Genomic DNA, 25423 nt, shown 5'->3' with positions numbered 1-25423 from the left:
AACTCCAAGTTTATTCCTCAATAAAGAGTGACAAACGCGTCCGGCCGCGGTGGTTCCCGCCTGCAATCCCAACATTTTAGGAAGCTGGGGCGGGAGGATCGCTGGAGTTCGAGGCCAGCCTGGGCAGCATAATGAGACCATCCCTGCCCTGTCCTTAGTTGCTTTTTTTTAATTTTTTAACAGTGACAAATGCACCTGTAACGTCCTTATTAGACAAAAACAATTAAGGGATAAAGAAGCACATGCTCCCCAGCCAACACTAGAGGAACACATCCCCGAGAACTGGTGCCGTCGGACCCAGATTTCCCGCGAAAACGCCGGAGGGCAGGGGGGTCAGACCATCTGGACCGAGGGGGGACTGAGCGAGGCCTACATCTGGCTTCCGCACGGGCGCCAAAGGAAGCTGCAGTGTCTCCCCTACCAGTGCGCAGTGGTGCCTCCCGGAGGCGGAGCCACGCACGAGCGTCGCTGTGATTGGTGAGGCGCTGCCAGGGGCGGAGACGATCTTGCCGCCGGCGGGAACTCGGTTTCGCGGTTTGGGAGCTAGACCCTCCAGGTGTACCCGGAGCCCTGCGAGCATCTGCAAGAGGCCGCTTTTCACTGGTAACCGCGCGCCGGCGGGGAGGGCGTAGCACGGAGCCGGCGGGGCCGTCCGCGCGGCGGGGCAGGGCGGGTAAGCCGGGAGGCTGGCGCGGCGCGACCTTATCCTTATCGTGCAGGTACCTCGAGCACCATGTCATCCCCTGCGTCGACCCCGAGCCGCCGCGGTAGCCGGCGTGGAAGAGCCACCCCCGCTCAGACGCGTGAGTCCCTCTAGCTCGGCCTTCCACGGCCCCCTGGCGCGGCCCCTCCGCCCTCTCCCGCCGCAGCTGGCAGCGCTGGGTGGGTGCGCGGGCCGGGCGCTGCCCCGTGGTACGCACAGTCACAGCAGTCCTGGCCTGGGTACTGATTACCCATCTGTCCCTGTTTGGTTTGGTTCAGTGATGGGTCAATAGTGCCCCAAAGGACCGACAAATCCAGGAAGGCCGGATCTGGAAGTTCATGACCGTCTTTTCTGTTTTGTGTGACACAAGCTCGAAGTGAGGATGCTAGGTCATCTCCCTCTCAGAGACGTAGAGGCGAGGATTCCACCTCCACAGGGGAGCTGCAGCCGATGCCAACCTCACCTGGAGCAGACCTGCAGAGCCCAGCCGCGCAGGACACGTTATTTTCCAGCCCTCCCCAAATGCATTCTTCAGGTGCGTGTCTGGAGATCTAGGTTATGCTGGGTGCCTGACACACAGCTGATGCTTCATCTCAGGTTTACTAGTTTGATAACAGTGGTTGTCATAATGCCTAAAGCATCCCCTCTGCACATGTGTGAGCATGTTCTGAACCAGACGACCTGCAGAACAAAGCTCAGAGAATAGTAGTTTTAGGGCTTAGTGAGCAGAGGAAGCAGCTTCTCTTGTGCTTTTTTTAATAGGACATTTAATAGTGCTCAGAATTTCAACCACCGAAGGTTGCAATAAATAATTCAGTGTGCTGTTGCGATGAGATTAGATGATATAGATTGACAGACAACATTCTGTAGTTTGAAGGTTTGATATGCCACCAGAATTTCCTTGTAAACCTCCTAATTTTGTTTTTATAGCTATCCCTCTTGACTTTGATGTTAGTTCACCACTGACATATGGCACTCCCAGCTCGAGGGTAGAGGGAACCCCAAGAAGTGGTGTTAGAGGCACACCTGTGAGACAGAGGCCTGACTTGGGCTCCGCACAGAAGGGCCTGCAGGTGGATCTGCAGTCTGACGCGGTAAGTATGCCGTCTCCTGAAACCCTCTTATGGCAGATATCACGTGGGTAACTTCATTGTCATGGTTCTGTCATGTTTTTCTGTGTAGGCAGCAGCAGAAGATATGGTGGCAAGTGAGCAGTCTCTAGGCCAGAAGCTTGTGATCTGGGGAACAGATGTAAACGTGGCAGCATGCAAAGAAAATTTTCAGGTGAGCCATATGTATTGAAATTCTTGTTTGGGCTCTGAAAATATTCGGAGACAGTGGTGTTTGTAACCCATGTCTAAGTAGCCATATGACTAGGGGCAGATTTGTAGGTGGCCTAGAATTACTGATGTCTTTCTAATGTTTAAGAAGAGCTACTGTTGTGGCTCACAGCTATAATCCCAGCACTTTGGGAGGCCAAGGTGGGAGGATCACTTGAAGCCAGGAGTTGATAGCGGCCTGACTGGTATAGTGAGACTTCATCTCTAAATTAAAATTTAAAAAAGAAAAAGTGTTATTTATTTCTGTCTCTTGATAGTGACATACTCATAACTTTGTGTGTTTTTAATAGTTGCTTGTTCCCAAATGCTATATGCCTAATATTTTTTCTCTTCACTTGAAGAGATTTCTTCAGCGTTTTATTGATCCTCTGGCTAAAGAAGAAGAAAATGTTGGCATAGATGTTACTGAACCTATATACATGCAACGACTTGGGGAGGTAATCAAATGCTCTTTAAATCCCAGTTATGTGTTTTAAAATGATTATATTAGCAAAATACAGCTTGTTCATTTTTATCTTGCAGATTAATGTTATTGGTGAGCCATTTTTAAATGTAAACTGTGAACACATCAAATCATTTGACAAAAATATGTACAGACAGCTCATCTCTTACCCACAGGTAAGAATTTGCCTTTGACCTTGATGAATTTTAGTAACTATCTAGAAAGAATGTTTCTAGATAACAGAAATCCCTCAGTAATGAAGAAAGTTTGCACAAACGCTTTAGGAAAAACCATGTATCGTCTCCTTGGGTCAGGTGCAGTGGCTTACACCTATCATTCCAGTGCTTTGGGGGCCAAGGCAAGTGGATCACTTGGGGTTGGGAGTTAGAGACCAGCCTGACAAACATAGTGAAACCCTATCCCTACTGAAAATACAGAAATTAGCTGGGCATGGTGGTGGGTGCCTGTAGTCCCTGCTACTCGGGAGGCTGAAGCAGAAGAATCACTTGAACCCAGGAGGTGAAGGTTGCAGTGAGCTGACACAGCACCAGTTCTCCAGCCTGGCCAACAAAGTGAGGCTGTCTCAAAAAAAAAAGAAAAAGAAAACCATGTATTATTTCCTTTTAAGATGAACTTTTTTTTTTCACATTTGAATGTTTCTGAATGTGAATTTTGTATTATTGTCAATGACAGATTATGGTTTAATTGGCAGTGTTTCTCTACAAAAATTATGAATCTTTCAACTGATAGCTTCTTGGGTTTCATGAAGTAAGTTGTCTTAAGTGGAAATATTTTAAACGCATTGCATACTTCCTGCTTTAAAATAATCTATTTATTGTACTGTAGACTTTTACTTCTTGCCCTCAGATTCGTTTTTATTAATGAAATATCAGCTCTGTTGACTCTGGGTGTAGTCTTTGGAGGAAAGCAGACTTGGTTTTTTTAGTCTTGGTTTTGCTGACTACTAGCTGCATATTCTTGGCCAAGTTCCTTAGCCAACCAAAAGCAGTTTCCTCATCTGTAAAATGGGAACTGTATGTTAACAAATCTGAATAAATATGATTTAACTTACTTTGGTATCATTTCATTATGGGGGAAGTTAATGAAAATATGAGATAAAAATATTTTCTTCTAATAGAAAGCATAAAATATGCCAATGTACGTCAAGAAGGCACGTGCTTTTTTTTTTTTAAGACAGTCTTAACTGTCGCACAAACTGGAGTGTGGTAGCGTGATCTTGATTCACTGCAACCTTCGCCTCCCAGGCTCAAATGATTCTCCTGCCTCAGCCTCCTGAGTAGCTGGGATTACAGACACACGCTACCACGCTCAGCTAATTTTTGTATTTTTAGTAGAGATGATGTTTTACCATGTTGGCCAGGCTGGTCACAAACTCCTGACCTCAAATGATCTACTTGCCTTGGCCTCCCAAAGTGTTGGGATTACAGGTATGAGCCACCATGCCTGGTCAAGAAGGCACTTTCTTTTTTTTTTTTTGAGACGGAGTTTCGCTCTTGTTACCCAGGCTGGAGTGCAATGGCGTGATCTCGGCTCACCACAACCTCTGCCTTCTGGGTTCAGGCAATTCTCCTGCCTCAGCCTCCCGAGTAGCTGGGATTACAGGCACACGCCACCATGCCCAGCTAATTTTTTGTATTTTTAGTAGAGACAGGGTTTCACCATGTTGACCAGGATGGTCTCAATCTCTTGACCTCATGATCCACCCGCCTCAGCCTCCCAAAGTGCTGAGATTACAGGTTTGAGCCACCGCGCCTGGCCAAGAAGGCACTTTCATGTAAATTGTCAGATTAAACCAAATGAGAGTACGCAGAGGTAGATAGTTTAGTATACCTAAATTTGACAACTGCGTGTGAATGATTCTGTAGGGTAACATTTGGGGGCAAGCCATGTCGTCTTGTTTTTATGCTTTGCTACTCTAACGTGCTTTTATTGTATTTAACACTGAGATATGAATAAAAATACATCCTGGCATCTTGATAATTTATTTTACAGGAAGTTATTCCAACTTTTGACATGGCTGTCAATGAGATCTTCTTTGACCGTTACCCTGACTCAATCTTAGAACATCAGATTCAAGTAAGACCATTCAACGCATTGAAGACTAAGAATATGAGAAACCTGAATCCGGAAGGTGATGTACTTCATAGGATTACTTTTGTGGAAGGAAAATGCCTTGCATGAAAATAGCCTTGTTTCATCAAGAAACTGTGAAAGAAGTCATTGCTGGTGGTAGTCAAGGTGACGGATTATAAATTGACAAATAATGCAGATTCAGTAATCCTATATACTTATGAATCCACTATACTCTTTAAATTTAACTGAAGTTTCTCCTATAAGAGAGAGGACTTGGCTGGGCATGGGGGCTCATGCCTGTAATCCTAGCACTTTGGGAGGCCAAGGCAGGAGGATCACTTGAGGCCAGGAATTCAAGACCAACCTGGGCAATAGAGCGAGACCCTGTCTCAAAAAAAACAAAAAAAAAGAATCCAGATTTTTATTCCATAGTAAATAAGGCACCGTTAGTTCCTTTAGTGGCAAAAAAAAAGATTTTGCCACTGTTGAAGTTTGTGGGGGTTCTAATGTGCAAGGCATGTTGAAGTTCTATTAGTAAACTTGGACAGTAGTTAAAACATGGGGCATTAAGCCGTAACCTAGATAGTGGCCATAGGATTGAAAGTACAGGATAAATATATTTGCCACGTATGAAGATTGAACTATGAAAGCTGTTAAAAAGTAATAAATATCTCTAAGTAAAATGTGCCAAGGGCACAAAAAATCAATAACAAAGTAACATAGTCGGTGAACATGAGGAGGAATGGTTTTTTTCTCTTAAGAAACTGGCTCCTGACATCCTGATGCTGGGAACACGGGAGGAGGTAGAGCGCTGTTTGGTTGGGTGAGGGGGTGCGTTTAAACTTCCGGAAGCACGGCATTAAGGCATCGTTACGCAAACATTGCCTGAGTGAGACTGGAGATCATCGTAGCGTAGAAGGCAGGAAACTGCCAAGTGTTCACCTGATTTCAGACGTCACCAAACTGCATTTTACAGTAAAAGACTAGTGGCGAGGGAGGCAGGAAGGAATTGTAAATAGGTGGAAGGAAGATGGAATTAGATTCTAAGGCCAGACACAGTGGCTCACACTTGTAATCCTAGCACTTTGGGAGGCTGAGGCAGGTGGATCACTTGAGGTAAGGAGTTCGAGACCAGCCTGGCCAACATGGTGAAACCCCTTTACCAAAAATACAAAAATTAGCAGGGCATGGTGGCACGCCCCTAGAGTCCCAGCTACTCTTGGGAGGCTGAGGCAAGAGAAGTGCTTCAATCTGGAAGGCGGAGGTTGCAATGAGCCAAGATCACAATTGCATTTCAGCCAGGGTGACAGAAAGAATGTCTCCAAAAAATATATATATATAGATTTTAAAGACTTAAGTATCATTTGAGGCCAGGAGTTTGAGATTATCTTGTGTGACATAGACTCCATGTCTTTAAACAAATGAAAATTAGGAAGAAATTAGCCAAGCACAGTGGCTCCTGCATGTAATACTAGCACTTTGGGAGGCTGAGGTGACAGGCTCACTTGAGCCTGCAGTGAGCCGTGATTGTACCACTGCACTCCAGCCTGGGCAGCAGGTTAAGACCCCATCTCAAAAACAACCAAATTATAGAGGTCTCATGAATCAGTGGAAGGATAGGGTGATGTTTATGTCTAACAATGGCTAACCACAGACCAATACAGGGTAGCTTGTCTGAAACCAGCAGGGGAAATTAGTTGGGGCAGTACGACCTTCAAAGGGGAAACGTTGTATGTCAGGGAAGGTTCAAATCCTAGAGGAAACAAGCAAGAGTGAAAGATCAGACCATCTAAGGGGCCCTCCTGTGTGGATAGTAATGATTATGAAGTACAGAAGGCTTTTTCTCTGCCAGGTGCTCTTACTAGGCTTGCTGTACACTGACTCGTTCAGTCCTCAGCTCTGAGGTAGGTGCTGATATCACCCTATTCTATAGAGGAGACAAGTTAGGGTCAGGACTCAGTCTATACCATCTGGCTTTTTCCCTGAGGCAGCAGGATGACATACAGGGGGCTGGGTAAGTGAGGCAGGAGGCAGAGAGCAGGGTAGGCAGACAAGAAGGGAGCAGTGGATGCCTGCTGGACAGGGGCCCTGAGGAAGAAAGAGCCAGAGATCCACTGGGCTTGAGAGTCTCCTGAAGATGTACCCTAAAGAAGACTGGACACAGAAAGGGCACCCTAGGCAGACTCATGGGCACCTAGTGCCTGCCTATGATCCCAGCCTTTCCTGGACCTCTTCACCTCAGGTCCTATGTGCTGATCTCTCCCCTCACAGATATCGACCAGCTCATCACCATCAGTGGCATGGTGATCAGGACATCCCAGCTGATTCCTGAGATGCAGGAGGCCTTCTTCCAGTGCCAAGTGTGCGCCCACACAACACGGGTGGAGATGGACCGCGGCCGCATCGCAGAGCCCAGTGTGTGCGGGCGCTGCCACACCACTCACAGCATGGCACTCATCCACAACCGCTCCCTATTCTCCGACAAGCAGATGGTGCGCAGCCATGCTGGCCCCCCAGGCTATGCTTTGCCTCTGTTCTGCCTCTGTCTGTATGCTCAAAAGGCCACTTTAACTTGTCACTTCGACCCTGAGCCTTGCTTCCCGAATGTCATCCAGCTCCATCTCTCTCTGGTGGTGTGGGGTTTGTTAGTGGCCTGTGGTTTGAATACACAGAGCACACAAAGCCCCTGCTTCAGGGCACTGTCCCTATGCTGTTGCCAGTAGTAATGTCCATTGTCGGAGACACCATATTTTCATGAAAAGAAACCTTTTTTTTTTTTTTGAGACGGAGTTTCGCTCTTGTTACCCAGACTGGAGTGCAATGGCGCGATCTTGGCTCACCGCAACCTCCGCCTCCTGGGTTCAAGCAATTCTGCCTCAGCCTCCCGAGTAGCTGGGACTACAGGCGTGCACCACCATGCCCAGCTAATTTTTGTATTTTTAGTAGAGACGGGGTTTCACCATGTTGACCAGGATGGTCTCGATCTATTGGCCTCGTGATCCACCCGCCTCAGCCTCCCAAAGTGTTGGGATTACAGGCATGAGCCACTGCGCCTGGCCTAAGAAAACCTTTTTCTACTGTAAACATTAAACATTTGAGATCAGAATACTTGGTTAAATGTCGTTCTGCAGCTTTTCCATCAGTGAAGGATGGAGGAATTTTTCTGAATCTTTTTCACAAATTTTGTTGTCTAAAGTTTGATCTTTTTCCTCTCTATTCATGAAATTTAAGATGAAGTTATTAAAATGATACAGAAATAAGTGAGGGGAAGGTAGAAAATTGCATATTTATCGTGATTGTAACTGTAAAGTTGATGTGGGAGGACAGGATTTGAGTTTTCAGTGGCGACATGTACACAGTTCATTTAATGTTGCATGGCACAGAGAGCTGGAGGCAGAAAGGCAGGCACACGGCCTCCTATTTTCAGAATCCGGCAGGGCCCCCAAAGTGGCTTAGAGAAAAGCACAGCATCCTTAGACCTCTCCGAGGGCACCTGGTTTGGGAAGGCCTTCCTCGACCCTGCTTTATGAAAAGCATCTCCACCACTCCCACCGCAGCTCCCTGCATTCCTTCCTGTTTTGTTGCTGTTTGCTGTATTTGCCACTGTCAGATGTTATGTGCTCACTTTTCTGTACCTCGCCCTTCCACTCCTTGAGTGAGGGAACTTTGTTCACTTTGGAGTCCCTGACACCTAGAATGGGTTCTGGCACAAGCCAGGTGCACCACAGACACCGGCTGGCTGAGTGGACACAGGCAGGGTTTGTGAGGTGCACAGGTGCATCTGACAGTGAGTCTTAAGAGTGTGTGCAGTGGCCAGGCATGGTGGCCCATACCTGTAATCCCAGCACCTTGGGAGGCTGAGGCAGGCGGATCACCTGAGGTCAGGGGTTCAAGACCAGCCTGACCAACATGGAAAAAACCTGTCTCTACTAAAAATACAAAATTAGCTGGCTGTGGTGGCACATTCCTGTAATCCCAGCTACTTGGGAGGCTTAGGCAGGAGAGTCGCTTGAACCCAGGAGGTGGAGGTTGCGGTGAGCTAAGATAAAGTAGAAAAAAAGTGTGGTGCGTCACCCAGGAGATCTAGAAGTAACTTCTTAAATAATGAGAAACATGGACAAACATTCATGCAGAGATACGTATTGTAGACTTACATGGCAAAAACAGATTGCAAGAGAAGGTGTGGCAAATGTAGTACAAAGCAGTACAAACACATGCAGATTGTGTCCCCCCTGCACTCTGTGGCCCACATGCTCTCTTTTGCTCTTCAGATCAAGCTTCAGGAGTCTCCGGAAGACATGCCTGCGGGGCAGACACCACACACCGTCATCCTGTTTGCTCATAATGATCTCGTTGACAAGGTTCAGCCTGGGGACAGAGTGAATATTACAGGTAAGAGTAGGTTTGTACCAGCATGTAAGCATGTGTCGTGTCTTGCTTTCAGTGCTGCCCTTCAGTGAGTCACTGGGCTCGATCCCAGGTTCATTGGGATGGGCGAGTTCTGCCTCCTGTTGTCACTGCACGTCTTTGAGACTGTGGGATATATCCCCGCTTTGTCTGCCACCTTTTAAACTGCGTCCCACAGCCCAGCAGTATGAAATTGTTCAATTCTTCCTGAACTTGAATGTTGGAGCCCGTGGTTTATGAGGTCACTTGCCTCTTGCTTTCTCAGTATCCTGGAGTTATATGTGTCTTTGGTCCGTACTGTTCGCATCACGAGAGAGCAGCCTCGGACGGCTGGAATGGGTCAAGTTTTGAGTTATGCCAGCAGCTCAGAGACGGATCACCAGTGCTGGAGTTTTTCTTTGTTTTTTTGAGACAGTCTCACTTTGCCGCCAGGCTGGAGTGCAGTTGTGCGATCTTGGAGGTGGGTTGTTTTGTTTGTTTTTTAATTTTTTTGAGACTGAACCTTGTTCTGTTGCCAGGCTGGAGTGCAGTGGTGTGACCTTGGCTCACTGTAACCTCTGCCTCCTGGATTCAAGAGATTCTCCTGCGTCAGCCTCCCAGAGTAGCTGGGACTACAGGTGCACACCACCACGGCCAGCTAATTTTTTGTATTTTTAGTAGAGACGGGGTTTCACCATGTTAGCCAGGATGGTCTTCAACTCCTGACCTCATGTGATCCACCCACCTTGGCCTCCCTAAGTGCTGGGATTACAGGTGTGAGACACCACACCCAGCCCAGAGGCTGGAGTTTTTTTTTTGTTTTTTTTTTAATTTTTTATTGGATTTTAGGTTTTGGGGTACATGAGCAGAGCATGCAAGACAGTTGCGTAGGTACACACATGGCAGTGTGCTTTGCTTTTCTTCTCCCCTTCACCCACATTTGGCATTTCTCCCCAGGCTATCCCTCCCCACCTCCCCCTCCCACTGGCTCTCCCCTTTTCCCCCCAATAGACCCCAGTGTTTAGTACTCCCCTTTCTGTGTCCATGTGTTCTCATTTTTCATCACCCACCTATGAGTGAGAATATGCAGTGTTTCATTTTCTGTTCTTGTGTCAGTTTGCTGAGGATGATGTTCTCCAGATTCATCCATGTCCCTCTCCGCGGACACAACGAGAGCTCCAATCCTGGGTTGTTCTCACAGCGCCATCTCAAGGCTGGAGTTTTAAGCAATTTTTACTTGTTTCCGAAATGTACAGCCAAGAGTTAATATTTGTTTATTACGAAGAACAGGTCAGAGCGCCTTGTTTCCATGTGCAAAAGCACATGAGGTTTAGGGGCACATAGGCTGCGGTAGTTCAGATGCCACAGTAAATGATGACCCAGGACCCGGGTCCCCTCTTGCTGCCATGAGAGTGCTGTTAGCACAGCACCACATGAGTGTGGCAGTCTTTTTGATTCTGTAGACGAACAATGGATTTTGGTTGGGGCAAGGGAGTGTTAAAGGCAGCATAGCTCTTCATTGATGGGCAGGGAGTGCCTGGATCTGGTCCTGAGCAGAGGGCCTGGGGCACGCCATTCATCAGCTCTTGTTTTCAATGAGGCAGTGCTCCCTGTTTCTTCCCCAGTGTGAAGTCCCACAGTTGTCACTAGCAATCTTCAGTTGTGAAAGTACTTGTAGTCACCGAGAATTTGAAAGAATGCGTAGTCTTTAGTGAATGACATGCGCCATTTCCAGTTCTGCCACCCTGTAACCTTCAAAAAAGTAGTCCAATATTTTAGTTTCCTAACCTACAAAGTGGAGTTAATGTGATGATACATGTGTGAGAGTTGTCTGGGGCCAAGGGGCTGTGGAAAGTGCTGTGTAGATGTGAAGTAAGTGTCAGTGCTGTTCTGTGAGATCATCACAGACCTCTTTCAACATAATCGTCCATCCCTAGCCTGTATTGGAGTGAAGAGTAGTGTGTATTCTGTGTGTAAACTGGTTTGTTGTGTTAAACAAGAAATACGCTGACCCACTAAATAAACAAGGACAGCACTCAGTGCCATCGCATTGAGATAGCTGTCAGGGGAAGGGTCAGACTTTCTCCAAAAGCTGCCAGAATCATTCTGAAGTCCAAGGCTTCTGATTTGAAATCCAGAAAAGATGAACATCAGATGAGACTTCTCCATGTGGGGAGCCTGGCTTCTGGGAGGACGTGGTTGGCATGCTTTTGTGGGGCAGGAGGCAGGGACCTAGTCTAGTTCAGTGGCTGGAGGATTTTAGCATTTTGTTGCAGTCAGGTAAGTGCTAGGCAGATTCTGTACACTCAACTGAGAGAAGTAAAATACTGCTTATTGAACACACAATGAACCCAGCATGGAGCTAGAAGCACAGCAGGTTCATTTCACCCTGAGAGCAACTGTGTGCCTGCGGGTGTGCTCACATAGCTGCAGCCGCCCCAGAACACTGCTGATGACTGGACCCAGATGAACACATCCTTGGGTCTATCATTTGCAGAAACCTGGGTTCTTTCTCTTTTTTTTTTTTTAAGATGGAGTTTTGCTCTTGTTGCCCAGGCTGAAGTACAATGGCGTGATCTCAGCTCACCACAGCCTCCGCCTCCTGGGCTCAAGTGATTCTCCTGCCTTAGCCTCCCAAGTAGCTGGGATTGCAGACATGTGCCACCACACCAGGCTAATTTTGTATTTTTAGCAGAGACAGGATTTCACCATGTTGGCCAGGCTGGTCTCAAACTCCCGACCTCAGGTGATCCGCCCACCTCGGCCTCCCAAAGTGTTGGGATTACAGGCATGAGCCACCACACCCAACCAACCTGGGTTCTTTCAAGTTTGTCCCTTTCTTGCTGCCATTTCCCCACTTGCTCAGAGGGGGCGGGAGCTTTGCAACGTCGGACTGAGTCCTGGGCTTGGGAGGGTCATGGAGGAGATGGTGGAGCTCACCTCCAGGGCCAGCCCAGTGTAGTGCCTCACCTAGTGCATTTGTTGCCTACACTGGTTGCTGAGTCACTTGGAGGAAGACATGGGAAGGTAAAAGTGCATCTCCTGGTTGTGCTCTCAGGCATCTATCGAGCAGTGCCTATTCGAGTCAATCCAAGAGTGAGTAATGTGAAGTCTGTCTACAAAACCCACATTGATGTCATTCATTATCGGAAAACGGATGCAAAACGTCTGCATGGCCTTGATGAAGAAGCAGAACAGAAACTTTTTTCAGAGAAACGTGTGGAATTGCTGAAGGAACTTTCCAGGAAACCAGACATTTATGAGAGGCTTGCTTCAGCCTTGGCTCCAAGCATTTATGAACATGAAGATATAAAGAAGGTAACTGAATTTTTGACTAGGCATTGGGATTTACAGTTCTTTGAGATCAAATAGTGTAAACATCCATTCCACCCCTCGAGCCTTCCACCATAAAGGACATGAGTTGTGGCCTGTTAGAGCAGGCGCAGGCATCCTGACGTGCCATTGGCTGAAGAGAATCAGCATTGTCTGTCCTCATCTCTGCTCTGAGCTTAGGTTGCTAAACAGAAGAGGACACACCATGTCAGAATAGGGACTTGCATGGCCACCATTCTGGTACAATGATAGGTGCTGATGAATAAATTGGTCCGTGATAACTGAGAGCATATCAAGTACTTCCACAAGCCTTTTTATGCTTTCCTATGATTTCTTAATTGTAGTTCTTTATAAGAGAGAAAAGTATCTGTAACGTTTAAACTACGTCTCAGTTACTGTGCAGAAAATGAATGTTCAGACATGTCTGTGTGTTTGATTTTTTAGGGAATCTTGCTTCAGCTCTTTGGTGGGACAAGGAAAGATTTTAGTCACACAGGAAGGGGCAAATTTCGGGCTGAGATCAACATCTTGCTATGTGGCGACCCTGGTACCAGCAAGTCCCAATTGTTGCAGTACGTGTACAACCTGGTCCCCAGGGGCCAGTACACATCTGGGAAGGGCTCCAGTGCAGTTGGCCTCACCGCGTATGTAATGAAAGACCCTGAGACAAGGCAGCTGGTCCTGCAGACAGGTGCCCTTGTCTTGAGTGACAACGGCATCTGCTGTATCGATGAGTTCGACAAGATGAATGAAAGTACACGATCTGTACTGCATGAAGTCATGGAGCAGCAGACTCTGTCCATCGCAAAGGTACGTCGCCCTATCTGTACTGCATGAAGTCATGGGACAGCAGACTCTGTCCATCGCAAAGGTACGTTGCCCTCTCCACTGTCGACGTGGGCATGTTTAAAATGTGTGGATCCTTGAAAGACAGCGTCTGGAACTGTGCTGTGCTACTTTGATTCTAACTTGGGGAGATCGATAAGTGCTTTTCACATCATATTTCAGCTAAATCTCTACATATCTTCTACAGGGTATCCAGTTTTGTCTTTTTTACTCTACTAACCCACTGACGTCATGTTCAAAAAACTTGAGTTTGTCCTAAAGCTCTTGCAAGGGCTTGCTTTCTGTGAAAGATGTGGGTATAGCACACACTCATCTCAACTCAGTCCTTGACATGACCCTGAGGACAGGGCTTATCCAGGTGAACTGCTGAAGTCAGTGAAGGCAACATGGCTCAGGCAGTAGAACCGCAGCAGAGGGAACGTGGGTTTAACAGGTGGTCAGGCGAAGGTGGTGCTTGTTACTGCTGGTGTCTGAGAGGCTTCTGACGGCGCTGTTTTCTCGTGACAGGCTGGGATCGTCTGTCAGCTCAATGCACGCACCTCCGTCCTGGCAGCGGCAAATCCCATTGAGTCTCAGTGGGACCCTAAAAAAACAACCATTGAAAACATCCAGCTACCTCACACTTTATTATCAAGGTATTAAAACAGATTTTTATTTTGTTCATTTGTGTAATATTCAGGATGAGATTGAAAAGGAGCTACTAAGATTCGGCAACTGCTAATGGAAACTCTTCGCTCATCAGGATGTTTCAGATTTGGTTGGTCAAGGGTTTTCGAGGCAAGGATGATGTATACTCTTACTTGTTTTTTAACCAGTTGGGGTATCTCAATCCCATGCCGTTTTCACATGGCTGTCACTCACTATCCTTATTCCTAAAGCTAGCACTGAGAATCGACAGAGAACAACGCTGTACAGTAGATGAGGCTCTGAAAAGGTAGATTCATTAAAGATCAGTCACATAATTTTCACTCTCAGCCCCACTACAAATATTGGACATATCTCATAAGCGGATCTTAGGTTTTAATTACTTGCTTTTTTTTTTTTTTTTTGAGACGGAGTCTCTCTGTGTCGCCCAGGCTGTAGTACAATGGTGTGCTCAGCTCATGCAACCTCCACCTCCCGGGTTCAAGCAATTCTCTGGCCTCAGCCTTCCAACTAGCTGGGATTATAGGTGTGCCTTCCATGCCCACTAATTTTTGTATTTTTAATAGCTTTTTCCCCAAAAAAATAGTTGCATGTGCTTTCGTTCAAATCTTTTCGTCGTCATTCACATGCAGTAGCTCATGCCTGCAATCCCAGCACTTTGGGAGGCCTAGGTGGGTGGATCGAGTGAGCTCAGCAGTTTGAGGCCACCCTGGGCAATATGGTGAAACCCCGTTTCTACTTAAAAAAAGAAAATGAGGCTGGGCACGGTGGCTCATGCCTATAATCCCAGCACTTTGGGAGGCCAAGGCAAGTGGATCACGAGGTCAAGAGATCGAGACCATCCTGGTCAACAAGGTGAAACCCCGTCTCTACTAAAAATACAAAAATTAGCTGGGCATGGTGGCACGTGCCTGTAGTCCCAGCTACTCAGGAGGCTGAGGCAGGAGAATTGCCTGAACCAGAAGGCGGAGGTTGCAGTGAGCCGAGATCATACCATTGCACTCCAATTCTGGGTAACAACAGCTAAACTCCATCTAAAAAAAATGAGCCAGGTGTGGTGGCAGGCACCTGTAGTCCCAGCTACTCAGGAAGCTGAGGAAGCCCAAGAATTGCTTGGGCCGGGGGGACAGAGGTTGCAGTGAGCTGAGAGGACTCCACTGCACTCTAGCTTGGGCTACAGAGTGAGACTTCATCTCAAAAACAAGAAAAAAAAAACTGTCCATCGTCAAAAAATTATAGTAACCTTTTTCTAAGGGAAGTAAGTCTTCCCTTGACTCATCTGATTGGTCTCTAGTCATTCCCTGGGCAGACCTAAGGGACAGCACAGGGTGAGTGGGTTGAACGGATGGACAGAAAAAGGCTCTTTCCGCACCAGGCAAAGATGCTTCTCCCTGGGGCACTCACAGGGTGCACATTCACGGCACATCTGCGGTGCTCGAGCATTCTTTAATACATTGTTTGTAGGTGTATTGGTGTCTCAACTAGGAAAACAGTTTTTTTGTTTTATTTTGTTTTTTTGAGATAGTTTCCCTCTGTCGCCCAGGCTGGAGTGCAGTGGCACAATCTTCGCTCACTGCAACCCCCACCTCTCAAGTTTAAGTGATTCTCCTGCCTCAGCCTCCTGAAAAGCTGGGATGATAGGCACACTGCTAATTTTTGTGTTTTTAGTAAAGACAGGGTTTTACCGTGTTGGCCAGGCTGGTCTTGAACTCCCAAGCTCAGGTGATCCACCCGCCTCGGCCTCCCAGTGCTGAATAAACTGTTTTTACTTTGTTTTCTTAGGTTTGACTTGATCTTCCTCATGCTGGACCCTCAGGACGAAGCCTATGACAGGCGTCTGGCTCACCACCTGGTTGCACTGTACTACCAGAGCGAGGAGCAGGCAGAGGAGGAGCTCCTGGACATGGCGGTCCTGAAGGACTACATTGCCTATGCGCACAGCACCATCATGCCACGGCTAAGTGAGGAAGCTAGCCAGGCTCTCATCGAGGTAACCCAGCTGAGGAAAGGCTTACTGTGCCTGTAGCCCACAGCATTAATATGACTGCCCAGCCATCTTTAAAGCATTAATTATTTTCCTGCTGATGGGTAAAAAACAAAATTATGAAAACATTAATTATTTTCTTAATAAAAACATACTGTTTTTTGTTTGTTTGTTTTTGAGACAGAGTCTGGCTCTTTTGCCCAGGCTGGAGTGCAGTGGCACAATCTTGGCTCACTGCAGCCTGCACCTCCTGGGTTCAACCGATTCTTTTACCTCAGCCTCCCAAGTAGCTGGGATTACAAGTGCCCACCATGACTCGCAGCTAATTTTTGTATTTTTAGTAGACACAGGTTCCTGATGCTTTGATGAACTTTACATCCTAACTGAGCTCCCAAAAATGCTAAGATGAAAGTTGCAGACATTATGTAACTTTTTGTGTCATGGTCTTCGGGTGGTTCATGAAGAAATAAGACTGTGTCACCTGTATGTGAAGTTGATCCAACTTACCTTTGCAGCATTCTCCCAGCAATCCTTTTGTGTCCCATCAAGTGTACCCCTAGCCAGGGGTGTAGATCAGGATTACTATCCCCGAGCACTTTTCTCAAACAGGCCCTGATTGACCCTATGAGTCCTGAGAGCCTGCTCCTCTCCCCCGACGCCACATCCCTTTCCTCTGTCACACCATGCCCATCTCTGTTCTTTAAAGCTACGTAAGATGCCACCCTCTGCAAGAAGTCTTCCCGAGTGTCTCCCAGTTGGAATATGTTCACCCACCACTGCACGCTGGATGTGGGATTTCTGTAGAAATTTCTTTCGACTTACCATCTGAGGCACTCTGGGGCCCAGGACCAGATCTGAGTTTAGTTTATTTAACAGAAGCCTGAGTGTTCAAAATTCAATCACAAAACTAAAGTTACTACAAAGGAGGTTTGCTTTTGTTTTTCTACCTACAATAGGCTTATGTAGATATGAGGAAGATTGGCAGTAGCCGTGGAATGGTTTCTGCATACCCCCGACAGCTAGAATCACTAATCCGCTTAGCAGAAGCCCATGCTAAAGTAAGATTTTCTAACAAAGTTGAAGCCATTGATGTGGAAGAGGCCAAACGCCTCCATCGGGAAGCTCTGAAGCAGTCTGCAACTGACCCCCGAACTGGCATCGTGGACATATCTATTCTTACTACAGGTTTGTTATTCTCAGTGAACGGAAAAGCTTTTGAAAATAATTTCAATATGTGAGTAGTTCATATGTTAGATTTAAGCTAACAGTTAAATCATTTGAAACAAAAGTTCTTAACCTTCTTTGGATTAGGACCCTTTTGGGAATCTGATGAAAGTTGCCCCTTACTCATCTCTTAATAACAATATTCATTAATACAGAGTTTTGTGTATAGTGTTAAGGAGATTGTCTCCTTGGCTGTCTGGCCAGTTGTGTTAACCCATTTTAGAGAAGCTGTGTGTTTCCTAATCAGCAGCAGCTGCTTGCTGCATAAATATGTAGACTGTTTCCATGGAAGGCAGCAACGAGTGGCTTAGAGAAAAATCATTCCCAACTCATTCCTTTCAAATGTACTCAGCCCCTGTCCCCTTACCCTTCTAGGCAATACTACCAAAGCAATATTTTTGAGAATTTGAAACATAGCAATAATGTTTTCATTGATTTCTTTTCAAATCAGGGATGAGTGCCACCTCTCGCAAACGGAAAGAAGAATTAGCTGAAGCATTGAAAAAGCTAATTTTATCTAAGGGCAAAATGCCAGCTCTAAAATACCAGCAACTTTTTGAAGACATTCGGGGGCAATCTGACATAGTAAGTGTGTATATGTATTTTTTGTTTGATAGAGCTTTCTCCTTTTCCTTATGCTTTTGGTTTTTTTCCTTTATTTGTTTATTAAAAAAATAAATACAGATAAGAATAAAGAAAGGAAGATGAACCATAAGCCCATCATCAAAAAATAATCACAATTAAATTTTTCGGCCAGGTGCAGTGGCTCACACCTGTAATCCCAACACTTTTAGAAGCGGAAACAGGTGGATCTCTTGAAGCCAGGAGTTTGAGACCAGCCTGACCAATACAGTGAAACCCCGTCTCTACTAAAAACATAAAACTTATCCAGGCATGATGGCAGGCACCCGTTATCCCAGCTACTCAGGAGGCTGAGGCAGGAGAATTGCATGAAACTGGGAGGCAGAGGTTGCAATGAGCCAAGATCCCGCCACTGCACTCCAGCCTGGGTGACAGAGCAAAACTGTCTCAAAAAAAAAAAAATTGTTGGTCAAGCATGGTGGCTCCCACTTGTAATCCCAGCACTTTGGGAGGTCAAGGTGGGCAGATATGGGGTCTGGAGTGCGAGACCAGCCTGACCAATATGATGAAACCCCGTCTTTACTAAAAATACAAAAATTAGCCTGGCGTGATGGCGGGCACCTGTTATCCCAGCTACTCAGGAGACTGAGGCAGGAGAATTGCTTGAACCCGGGAGGCAGAGGTGCAGCGAGCTGAGATCGCACCACTGCACTCCAGCCTGGTTAATAGAGCGAGGCTCTGTCTTAAAAAAAAAAATTGTTATGCCCTTTTCATAGTTGTTACAAATATAAGTGTGTTTTAAGTATAAAATACTCAGGTGTCCTTTTGTAAATACGTAAGGCGAGTTATTTAGTGGGAAGAATATGCAGGCTTTCAGCACCAGTTCACTTTCCGTGGCCGTGTTGTCACTGAGAGGGCAGAGTTGACAGTTACAGCGTGTACTGTACAGACGCCAACTCTACCATGTGGACTATCTGGCCACTCCACTCCTGATTTAGAGTATAAGGCATGTGTATACCCATCAAAAAGAGAAGACTGGGTTGTAGTTTAAAATTATTGTGTCTCTAACAGGTAACGGAGGGACGTAATGTGTGAAATACTTATTTTCGTTCTCTTCTCCACAGGCAATTACCAAAGATATGTTTGAGGAAGCACTGCGTGCCCTGGCAGATGATGACTTCCTGACAGTGACTGGGAAGACCGTGCGCTTACTCTGAAGCCCTGTGGGCAAGACTGCCTGCACGTCCTCCTTGTTGCACATAGTGTGTGGCCTGCAGCCCAGTTAACTGCCGTCAGTGTAAAGAGAGTTGAAAGTCATGGTTTGGCTACATAAAAATTTTCTAACTTAGGTTCAATATTTGTAGTGAAGCGTGTGTTTTATTTTTATTTTTTACATTATAAATAAAACTAATGCTGGCCAGGCATGGTGGCTCACGCCTATAATCCCAGCACGTTGGGAGGCCAAGGCAGGTAGATCATGAGGTCAGGAGTTCAAGACCAGTCTGGCCAACATGGTGAAACCCTGTCTGTACTAAAACTACAAAAATTAGCCAGGCATGGTGGCACGTGCCTGTAATCCCAGCTACTCGGAAGGCTGAGGCAGGAGAATTGCTTGAACTCAGGTGACAGAGGTTGCAATGAGCTGAGATGGTGCCACTGTACTCCAGCCTGGGTAACAGAATTTTGTTATCTGGCATTATTTTTCATTAAGAAAAAAAGCTTTACTAACCACTACATTTATGGAAATTTGTAGTGGTGAGTATTTTATAGGTCCTAAAAACTCACCATAATATAATGGGTCTTGTTTTTTAAAAATATTAATTAAATCCTAGCAGTCATCTTTATAAAATGACGATAGACTGAAATCTTATGTGTAAATACTACTATAATAAATAATTTCTGAAACCTTTACATCTTATGAGTTGGGCCTTTTTTATAACTTAGAATCAACATTTGTTAATAAAGTAGCTACAGAAAATGATAGTTCTAACTGAATATTTAAATAGCATTAAAATATCAGTGGAATGCTGAATTAAATATCTTAAAAGCTAAAAAAAATTGTAGGTATTCTTTGTTGTTGCTTTTTCCTTTTTTTTTTTTTTTTTTTTTTGAGATGTAGTCTCGCTCTGGCACTCAGGCTAGAGTGCAGTGGCACCTCTCAGCTCACTACAACCTCCGCCTCCCCGGTTCAAGTAATTCTCCTGTCTCAGCCTCCCGAGTAGCTGGGATTACACGTGCGAGCCACCATGCCTGAATAATTCTTGTATTTTCAGTAGAGATGGGGTTTCACTATGTTAGTCAGGCTCATCTTGAACTGACTTCATGATCCTCCCACCTCAGCCTCCCAAAGTGCTGAGATCACAGGCATGAGCCACCACGCCCGGCCTTAAAAAATTGTAGTTATTTAGTAAACTCTATAGCCTGACCACTGGTTATAAACTTGTTTTTTTTTTTGACAGTCCCCATCTGTTGCCCATGCTGGAGTGCCATGATGTGATCTCAGCTCACTGTAGCCTCCGCCATCGGGGTTCAAGCAATTCTCCTGTCTCAGCCTCCCGAGTAGCTGGGACTACTTGTATTTTTAGTAGAGATGGGGTTTCACCATATTGGCCAGGATAGTCTCAATTTCCCTCGTGACTTGCCCGCCTCAGCCTCCCAAAGTACTGGAATTACAGGTATGAGCTACCACACCCAGTCTGGTCATAAGTTTCTTGAGAAGAAATGGTTATATCCTTCAATGCAGTGCCTCGTGCTTGGCACTAGATGCTTATAACATGTTGGTAGAGGGAATTAAGTCATGAAAGGAGGGTGGGGGCCTGGTGCAGTAGATCACGAGGTCGTCAGGAGTTCAAGATCAGCCTGGCCAAGATGGTGAAACCCTGTCTCTACTAAAAAAAAAAAAAAAAAAAAAAAATGGGGAAAGGATTCCCTGTTTAATAAATGGTGTTGGGAAAACTGGCTAGCCATATGCAGAAAGCTGAAACTGGATCCCTTCCTTACACCTTACACAAAAATTACCTCCAGATGGATTAAAGATATAGACATAAGACCTAACACCATAAAAACCCTAGAAGAAAATCTAGGCAAACCATTCAGGACATAGGCATGGGCAAGGACTTCATAACTAAAACACCAAAAGCAATGGCAACAAAAGCCAAAATAGACAAATGGGATCTAATTAAACTAAAGAGCTTCTGCACAGCAAAAGAAACTATTAGAGTGAACCAGCAACCAACAGAATGGGAAAAAATTTTGCAAGCTAACCATCTGACAAAGGGCTCATGTTCAGAAACTACAAAGAAATTTGTAAGAAAAAACACTATCAAAAAGTGGGCAAAGGATATGAACAGACACTTGTCAAAAGACATTTATGCAGAAAACAAAAAAACTCATCCTCACTGGTCATTAGAGAAATGCAAATCAAAACCATATTGAGATACCATCTCATGCCAGTTAGAATGGCGATCATTAAAAAATCGAGACAGGCCAGGTGCGGTGGTTCAAGCCTGTAATCCCAGCACTTTGGGAGGCCAAGGCGGGTAGATCACAAGGTCAAGAGATCGAGACCATCCTGGTCAACATGGTGAAACCCCGTGTCTACTAAAAATACAAAAAATTAACTGGGTATGGTGACATGTGCCTGTAATCCCAGCTACTCAGGAGGCTAAGGCAGGGGAATTGCCTGAACCCAGGAGGCGGAGGTTGCGGTGAGCCGAGATCGCGCCATTGCACTCCAGCCTGGGCAACAAGTGAAACTCCATCAAAAAAAAAAAAAATCCGGAGACAACATGCTGGAGAGACTGGAGAAATGGGAATGCTTTTACACTGTTGGTGGGAGTGTAAATTAGTTCAACCATTGTGGAAGACAGTGTGGCAATTCCTCAAGGATCTAGAAATAGGAATACCATTTGACCCAGCAGTCCCATTACTGGGTATATAAAGGATTATAAAACATTCCATTATAAAGACATGTGCACACACACGTATGTTTATTGTAGCACTGTTTACAGTAGCAAAGACTTGGAACCAATCCAAATGCCCCACAATGATAGACTGGATAAAGAGAATGTGGCACATATACACCACGGAATACTATGCAGCCATAAAAAAGTGAGTTCATGTTCTTTGCAGGGGCATGGATGAATCTGGAAACCAGCCGGACGCAGTGGTTCATGCCTATAATCCCAGCACTTTGGGAGGCCAAGGCGGGTGGATCACGAGGTCAAGAGATCGAGACCATCCTGGTCAACAAGGTGAAACCCCATCTCTACTAAAAATACAAAAATTAGCTGGGCATGGTGGAGCGCGCCTGTAGTCCCAGCTACTCGGGAAGCTGAGGCAGGAGAATTGCTTGAACCCAGAAGGCGGAGGTTGCAGTGAGCCGAAATCACACCATTGCACTCCAGTCTGGGTAACAACAGCAAAACTCCATCTCAAAAGAAGAAAAGAAGCTGGAAACCATCATTCTCAGCAAACTGACACAAGAACAGAAAACCAAACACCACATGTTCTCACAAATGGATGTTGAACAATGAGAACACATAGACACGGAGGGGAACATCACACACTGGGGCCTGTTGGGGGATGGGGGAGCTAGGGGAGGGATAGCAGGGTGTGGGGATGTTGGGGAGAGGTAACATTAGGAGAAATACCTAATGTAGATGACGGTAGGGATGGATGTAGCACACCCCCATGGCACATGTATTCCTGTGTATCCTGCATGATCTGCCCATGTACCCCAGAACTTGAGAGAAATACAAGAAAAATGACCCCGTCTCAGTGGCAGGCACCTGTAATCCCAGCTAATCGGGAGGATGAGGCAGGATAATCTCATGAACCTGGAGGCAAAGGTTGCAGTAAGCAGAGATCATGGCACTACACTCCAGTCTGATGACAGAGTGAGACTCTGTCTCAAAAAAAAAAGAGTGTAGGTGTAAAAGTTGTCAGAAGGCATTTTTGAAAAGAGTGAAGTATCAGTCGGGGGAGTGGAGGAATAAGAGGAACAACAGTTATACCCCATAAATTCTGATAAATATTCCTTCCAGAGGGTATGCCTGGTGATTTCATGGAACCCAAGCTACACCTCAGGCATGCCTGACATCAGTGCTATCGGAAAAGATTGAGAGCACCGCGTTGGGTGGGAGAGCGTCTTCCCTATCTGTAGAAGCTGGTTTATACTATAAATACTGAGTGCGGGACAAAACTGCCCAGGTTTGAATCACACTCACCATTTACCCAAAACGTGGAATGCTTTGAACAGTGGATAGAACACAACAAATGCTCAAAACATCTTAGTTGTTACTGTGAAAAGTCAGGACAGTGTGGATTATTCATACCAAGATGATATAATTTCAGCTGAATTCTCTTGAATTTTTAGACTTCAATATGTCATTCCATTTGAAATTTTCCCTCAGACATTGACTCTGGAAGATACCTAGTCTTGCTGATTAGAATGGCTTGCTTTATTTAATTGGAGAATCCACGTGCCATTCTCCTTCAGCATCCACCATAGATAAAACCAACTCCATCTAAAGGAGTGCAGGCTAAGAAGAGGAATGAGGAAACCTAGACTGTAATGACTCTCAGCACATCAGTTAGAAAATACTTTTAAAAACTGCTGCTGCGGCTGGTCCAATGGTAGTGGGTTATCAGAACTTATTAACATTAGTGTCACTAAAGTTGGTATACAAGCCCCCACTGCTAAATTTGACTGGTTTTTATTTTAAAAAATTTTTTAAAAAACTGCTGTTGAGTACTAAATCTAAGAAACCCTTAAAATGCCACCATAATTTCAAACTTACACAAAAGTTGCAAGAACGAGCTGGGTGCAATGGCTCACGCCTATAATCCCAGCACTTTGGGAGGCTGAGGCTGGTGGATCATGAGGTCAAGAGATCAAGACCATCCTGGTCAACATGGTGAAATCCCATCTCTACTAAAAATACAAAAATTAGCTGGGCATGCTGGCGCGTGCCTGTAGTCCCAGCTACTTGGGAGCCTGAGGCAGGAGAATTGCTTGAACCCAGGAGATTGCGGTGAGCCGAGATCACACCATTGGACTCCAGCCTGGGTAACGAGTGAAACTCTGTCTCAAAAAAAAAAAAAAAAAAGGGTTGCAAGAACAGTATAGCACGGTGGCTCACACCTGTAATCTTAGCACTTTGGGAGGCTGAGGTGGGTGGATCACCTGAGGTCAGGAGTTCAAGACCAGTCTGGCCATCGTGGTGAAAACTCTTTTTTTTTTTTTTTTTCTTTTTTTTTTTTTCAGACGGAGTTTTGCTCTTGTTACCCAGGCTGGAGTGCAATGGCACGATCTTGGCTCACCGCAACCTCCGCCTCCTGGGTTCAATTGGCCAGGCGTGAGCCACTGCGTCTGGCCAGTTGAATATTTTAAACCTTTTGACATTTTTTACAACTTCACAAAATCAACTTTTTTTTTTTTTTTTGAGATGGAGTTTCGCTGTTGTTACGCAGGCTGGAGTGCAATGGCACGATCTCGGCTCACCGCATCCTCCACCTCCTGGGTTCAGGCAATTCTCCTGCCTCAGCCTCCCGAGTAGCTGGGACTACAGGCGCGCCCCACCATGCCCAGCTAATTTTTGTATTTTTAGTAGAGACGCGGTTTCACCATGTTGACCAGGATGGTCTCGATCTCTTGACCTCGTGATCCACCTGCCTCAGCCTCCCAAAGTACTGGGATTACAGGCGTGAGCCACCGCGCCTGGCCCTCAACTTTTTTTTTGAGATGGAGTCTCGCTCTGTTGCTCAGTTGTGCAGTGGTGTGATCTTGGCTCACTGCACTTATCTCACTGTAGCCTCTGCAGTGAGTTCAAGCAATTCTCCTGCCTCAGCCTCCTGAGTAGCTGAAATTACAGGCACCACCCCCACCACACCTGGCTAATTCTTTTTTTTTTTTTTTGGCATAGAGTCTCATTCTGTCACCCAGGCTGGAGTGCAGTGGCATGATCTCGGCTTACTGCAACCTTCATCCCCCAGGTTGAAGAGATTCTCCTGCCTCAGCCTCCAGATAGCTGGGATTACAGGCGCCTGCTAACACACCCGGCTTATTCTTGTGTTTTCAGTAGAGACGGGTTTCACCAACCTGGTCAGGCTGATCTTGAACTCCTGACCTTGTGATCCCCGACCTTAGCCTCCCAAAGTCCTGGGATTACAGGTGTGAGCCACCGGCCTGGCCTAATTTTTGTATTTTTAGTAGAGACGAGGTTTCATCATATTGGCAGGGCTGGTCTCAAACTCTTGACCTCAGGTGATCTGCCCACCTTGGCCCCCCAAAGTTCTGGGATTACAGGCACAAGCCACTGTGCCCAGCCCTAAAATCAACTTCTAAATTAAGTTTTTTTCCCCTTCCCTGCCCCCTCAATTAAGTTATTTTGAACTTGAAATAACTTTGGAATGTTCTGATGGCCCCTATAATATCTCAAAAGAAGTTTTTTTCCCTCCTTATGAAAAGAGAGATATTAAAAATAAGATTATTTGATGTGTTAAATTTGCACGGGAAGTATTATCAAGTGAAAAGTTATGTTTTGCCTTCTTTAAATTATACATTTTGGGGTATATTTAGTACTAGTGTTCAAGAAATTATATAAAGTGGCCAGGCAGGGTGGCTCACGCCTGTAATCTCAGCACTTTGGGAAGCCCAGGCAGGTGGATCACCTGAGGTCAGGAGTTCTCGACCAGCCTGGCCAACATGGTGAAACCCCATCTCTACTAAAAATACAAAAAATTAGCCGGGCATGGTGGTGAGCACCTATAAACCCAGCTACTCAGGAGGCTGAGGCAGGAGAATTGCTTGAACCTGGGAGGTGGAGGTTGCAGTAAGCCAA

The 25423-nt window shown here is 45.8% G+C and overlaps 1 protein-coding gene across 2 annotated transcripts; it reads left to right on the top strand.

Annotated features, from left to right (window-relative positions):
• Nucleotides 1-496: 496 nt before the first annotated feature.
• On the top strand, nucleotides 497-19490 carry MCM4 (minichromosome maintenance complex component 4). Of its 2 annotated transcripts, none has more exons than XM_054246699.2 (17): nucleotides 497-603; nucleotides 720-803; nucleotides 1074-1238; nucleotides 1634-1797; nucleotides 1886-1987; nucleotides 2385-2480; nucleotides 2566-2661; nucleotides 4499-4637; nucleotides 6851-7071; nucleotides 8851-8971; nucleotides 12024-12283; nucleotides 12743-13108; nucleotides 13652-13779; nucleotides 15572-15779; nucleotides 16730-16958; nucleotides 17449-17582; nucleotides 18704-19490. In XM_054246699.2, the coding sequence occupies exons 2-17, from the start codon at nucleotides 734-736 to the stop codon at nucleotides 18794-18796; spliced, it is 2592 nt and encodes an 863-aa protein (XP_054102674.1). In that variant the 5' UTR covers nucleotides 497-603; nucleotides 720-733; the 3' UTR covers nucleotides 18797-19490. The 2 variants fall into 2 exon arrangements, with proteins under 2 accessions (XP_054102674.1, XP_078208618.1); XM_078352492.1 differs by having other exon boundaries at nucleotides 982-1238.
• The last annotated feature ends 5933 nt before the right edge of the window (nucleotides 19491-25423 follow it).

Source organism: Callithrix jacchus, chromosome 16 (assembly GCF_049354715.1).
Source record: "Callithrix jacchus isolate 240 chromosome 16, calJac240_pri, whole genome shotgun sequence".
NCBI classification, from domain to species: domain Eukaryota; kingdom Metazoa; phylum Chordata; class Mammalia; order Primates; family Cebidae; genus Callithrix; species Callithrix jacchus.
The sequence above is the reverse complement of the archived record's forward strand: the minus strand, read 5'-3'. Positions and strand labels throughout refer to the sequence as shown.

Bases quoted from the DNA above. Each gene is read 5' to 3' on its own strand.
- MCM4 (XM_054246699.2), top strand. From the start codon at position 734: ATGTCATCCCCTGCGTCGACCCCGAGCCGCCGCGGTAGCCGGCGTGGA. The intron at 7,072-8,850 runs GTGCGCAGCCAT...TTTGCTCTTCAG, and splicing joins TATTCTCCGACAAGCAGATG to ATCAAGCTTCAGGAGTCTCC. The intron at 13,780-15,571 runs GTATTAAAACAG...TTGTTTTCTTAG, and splicing joins CCTCACACTTTATTATCAAG to GTTTGACTTGATCTTCCTCA.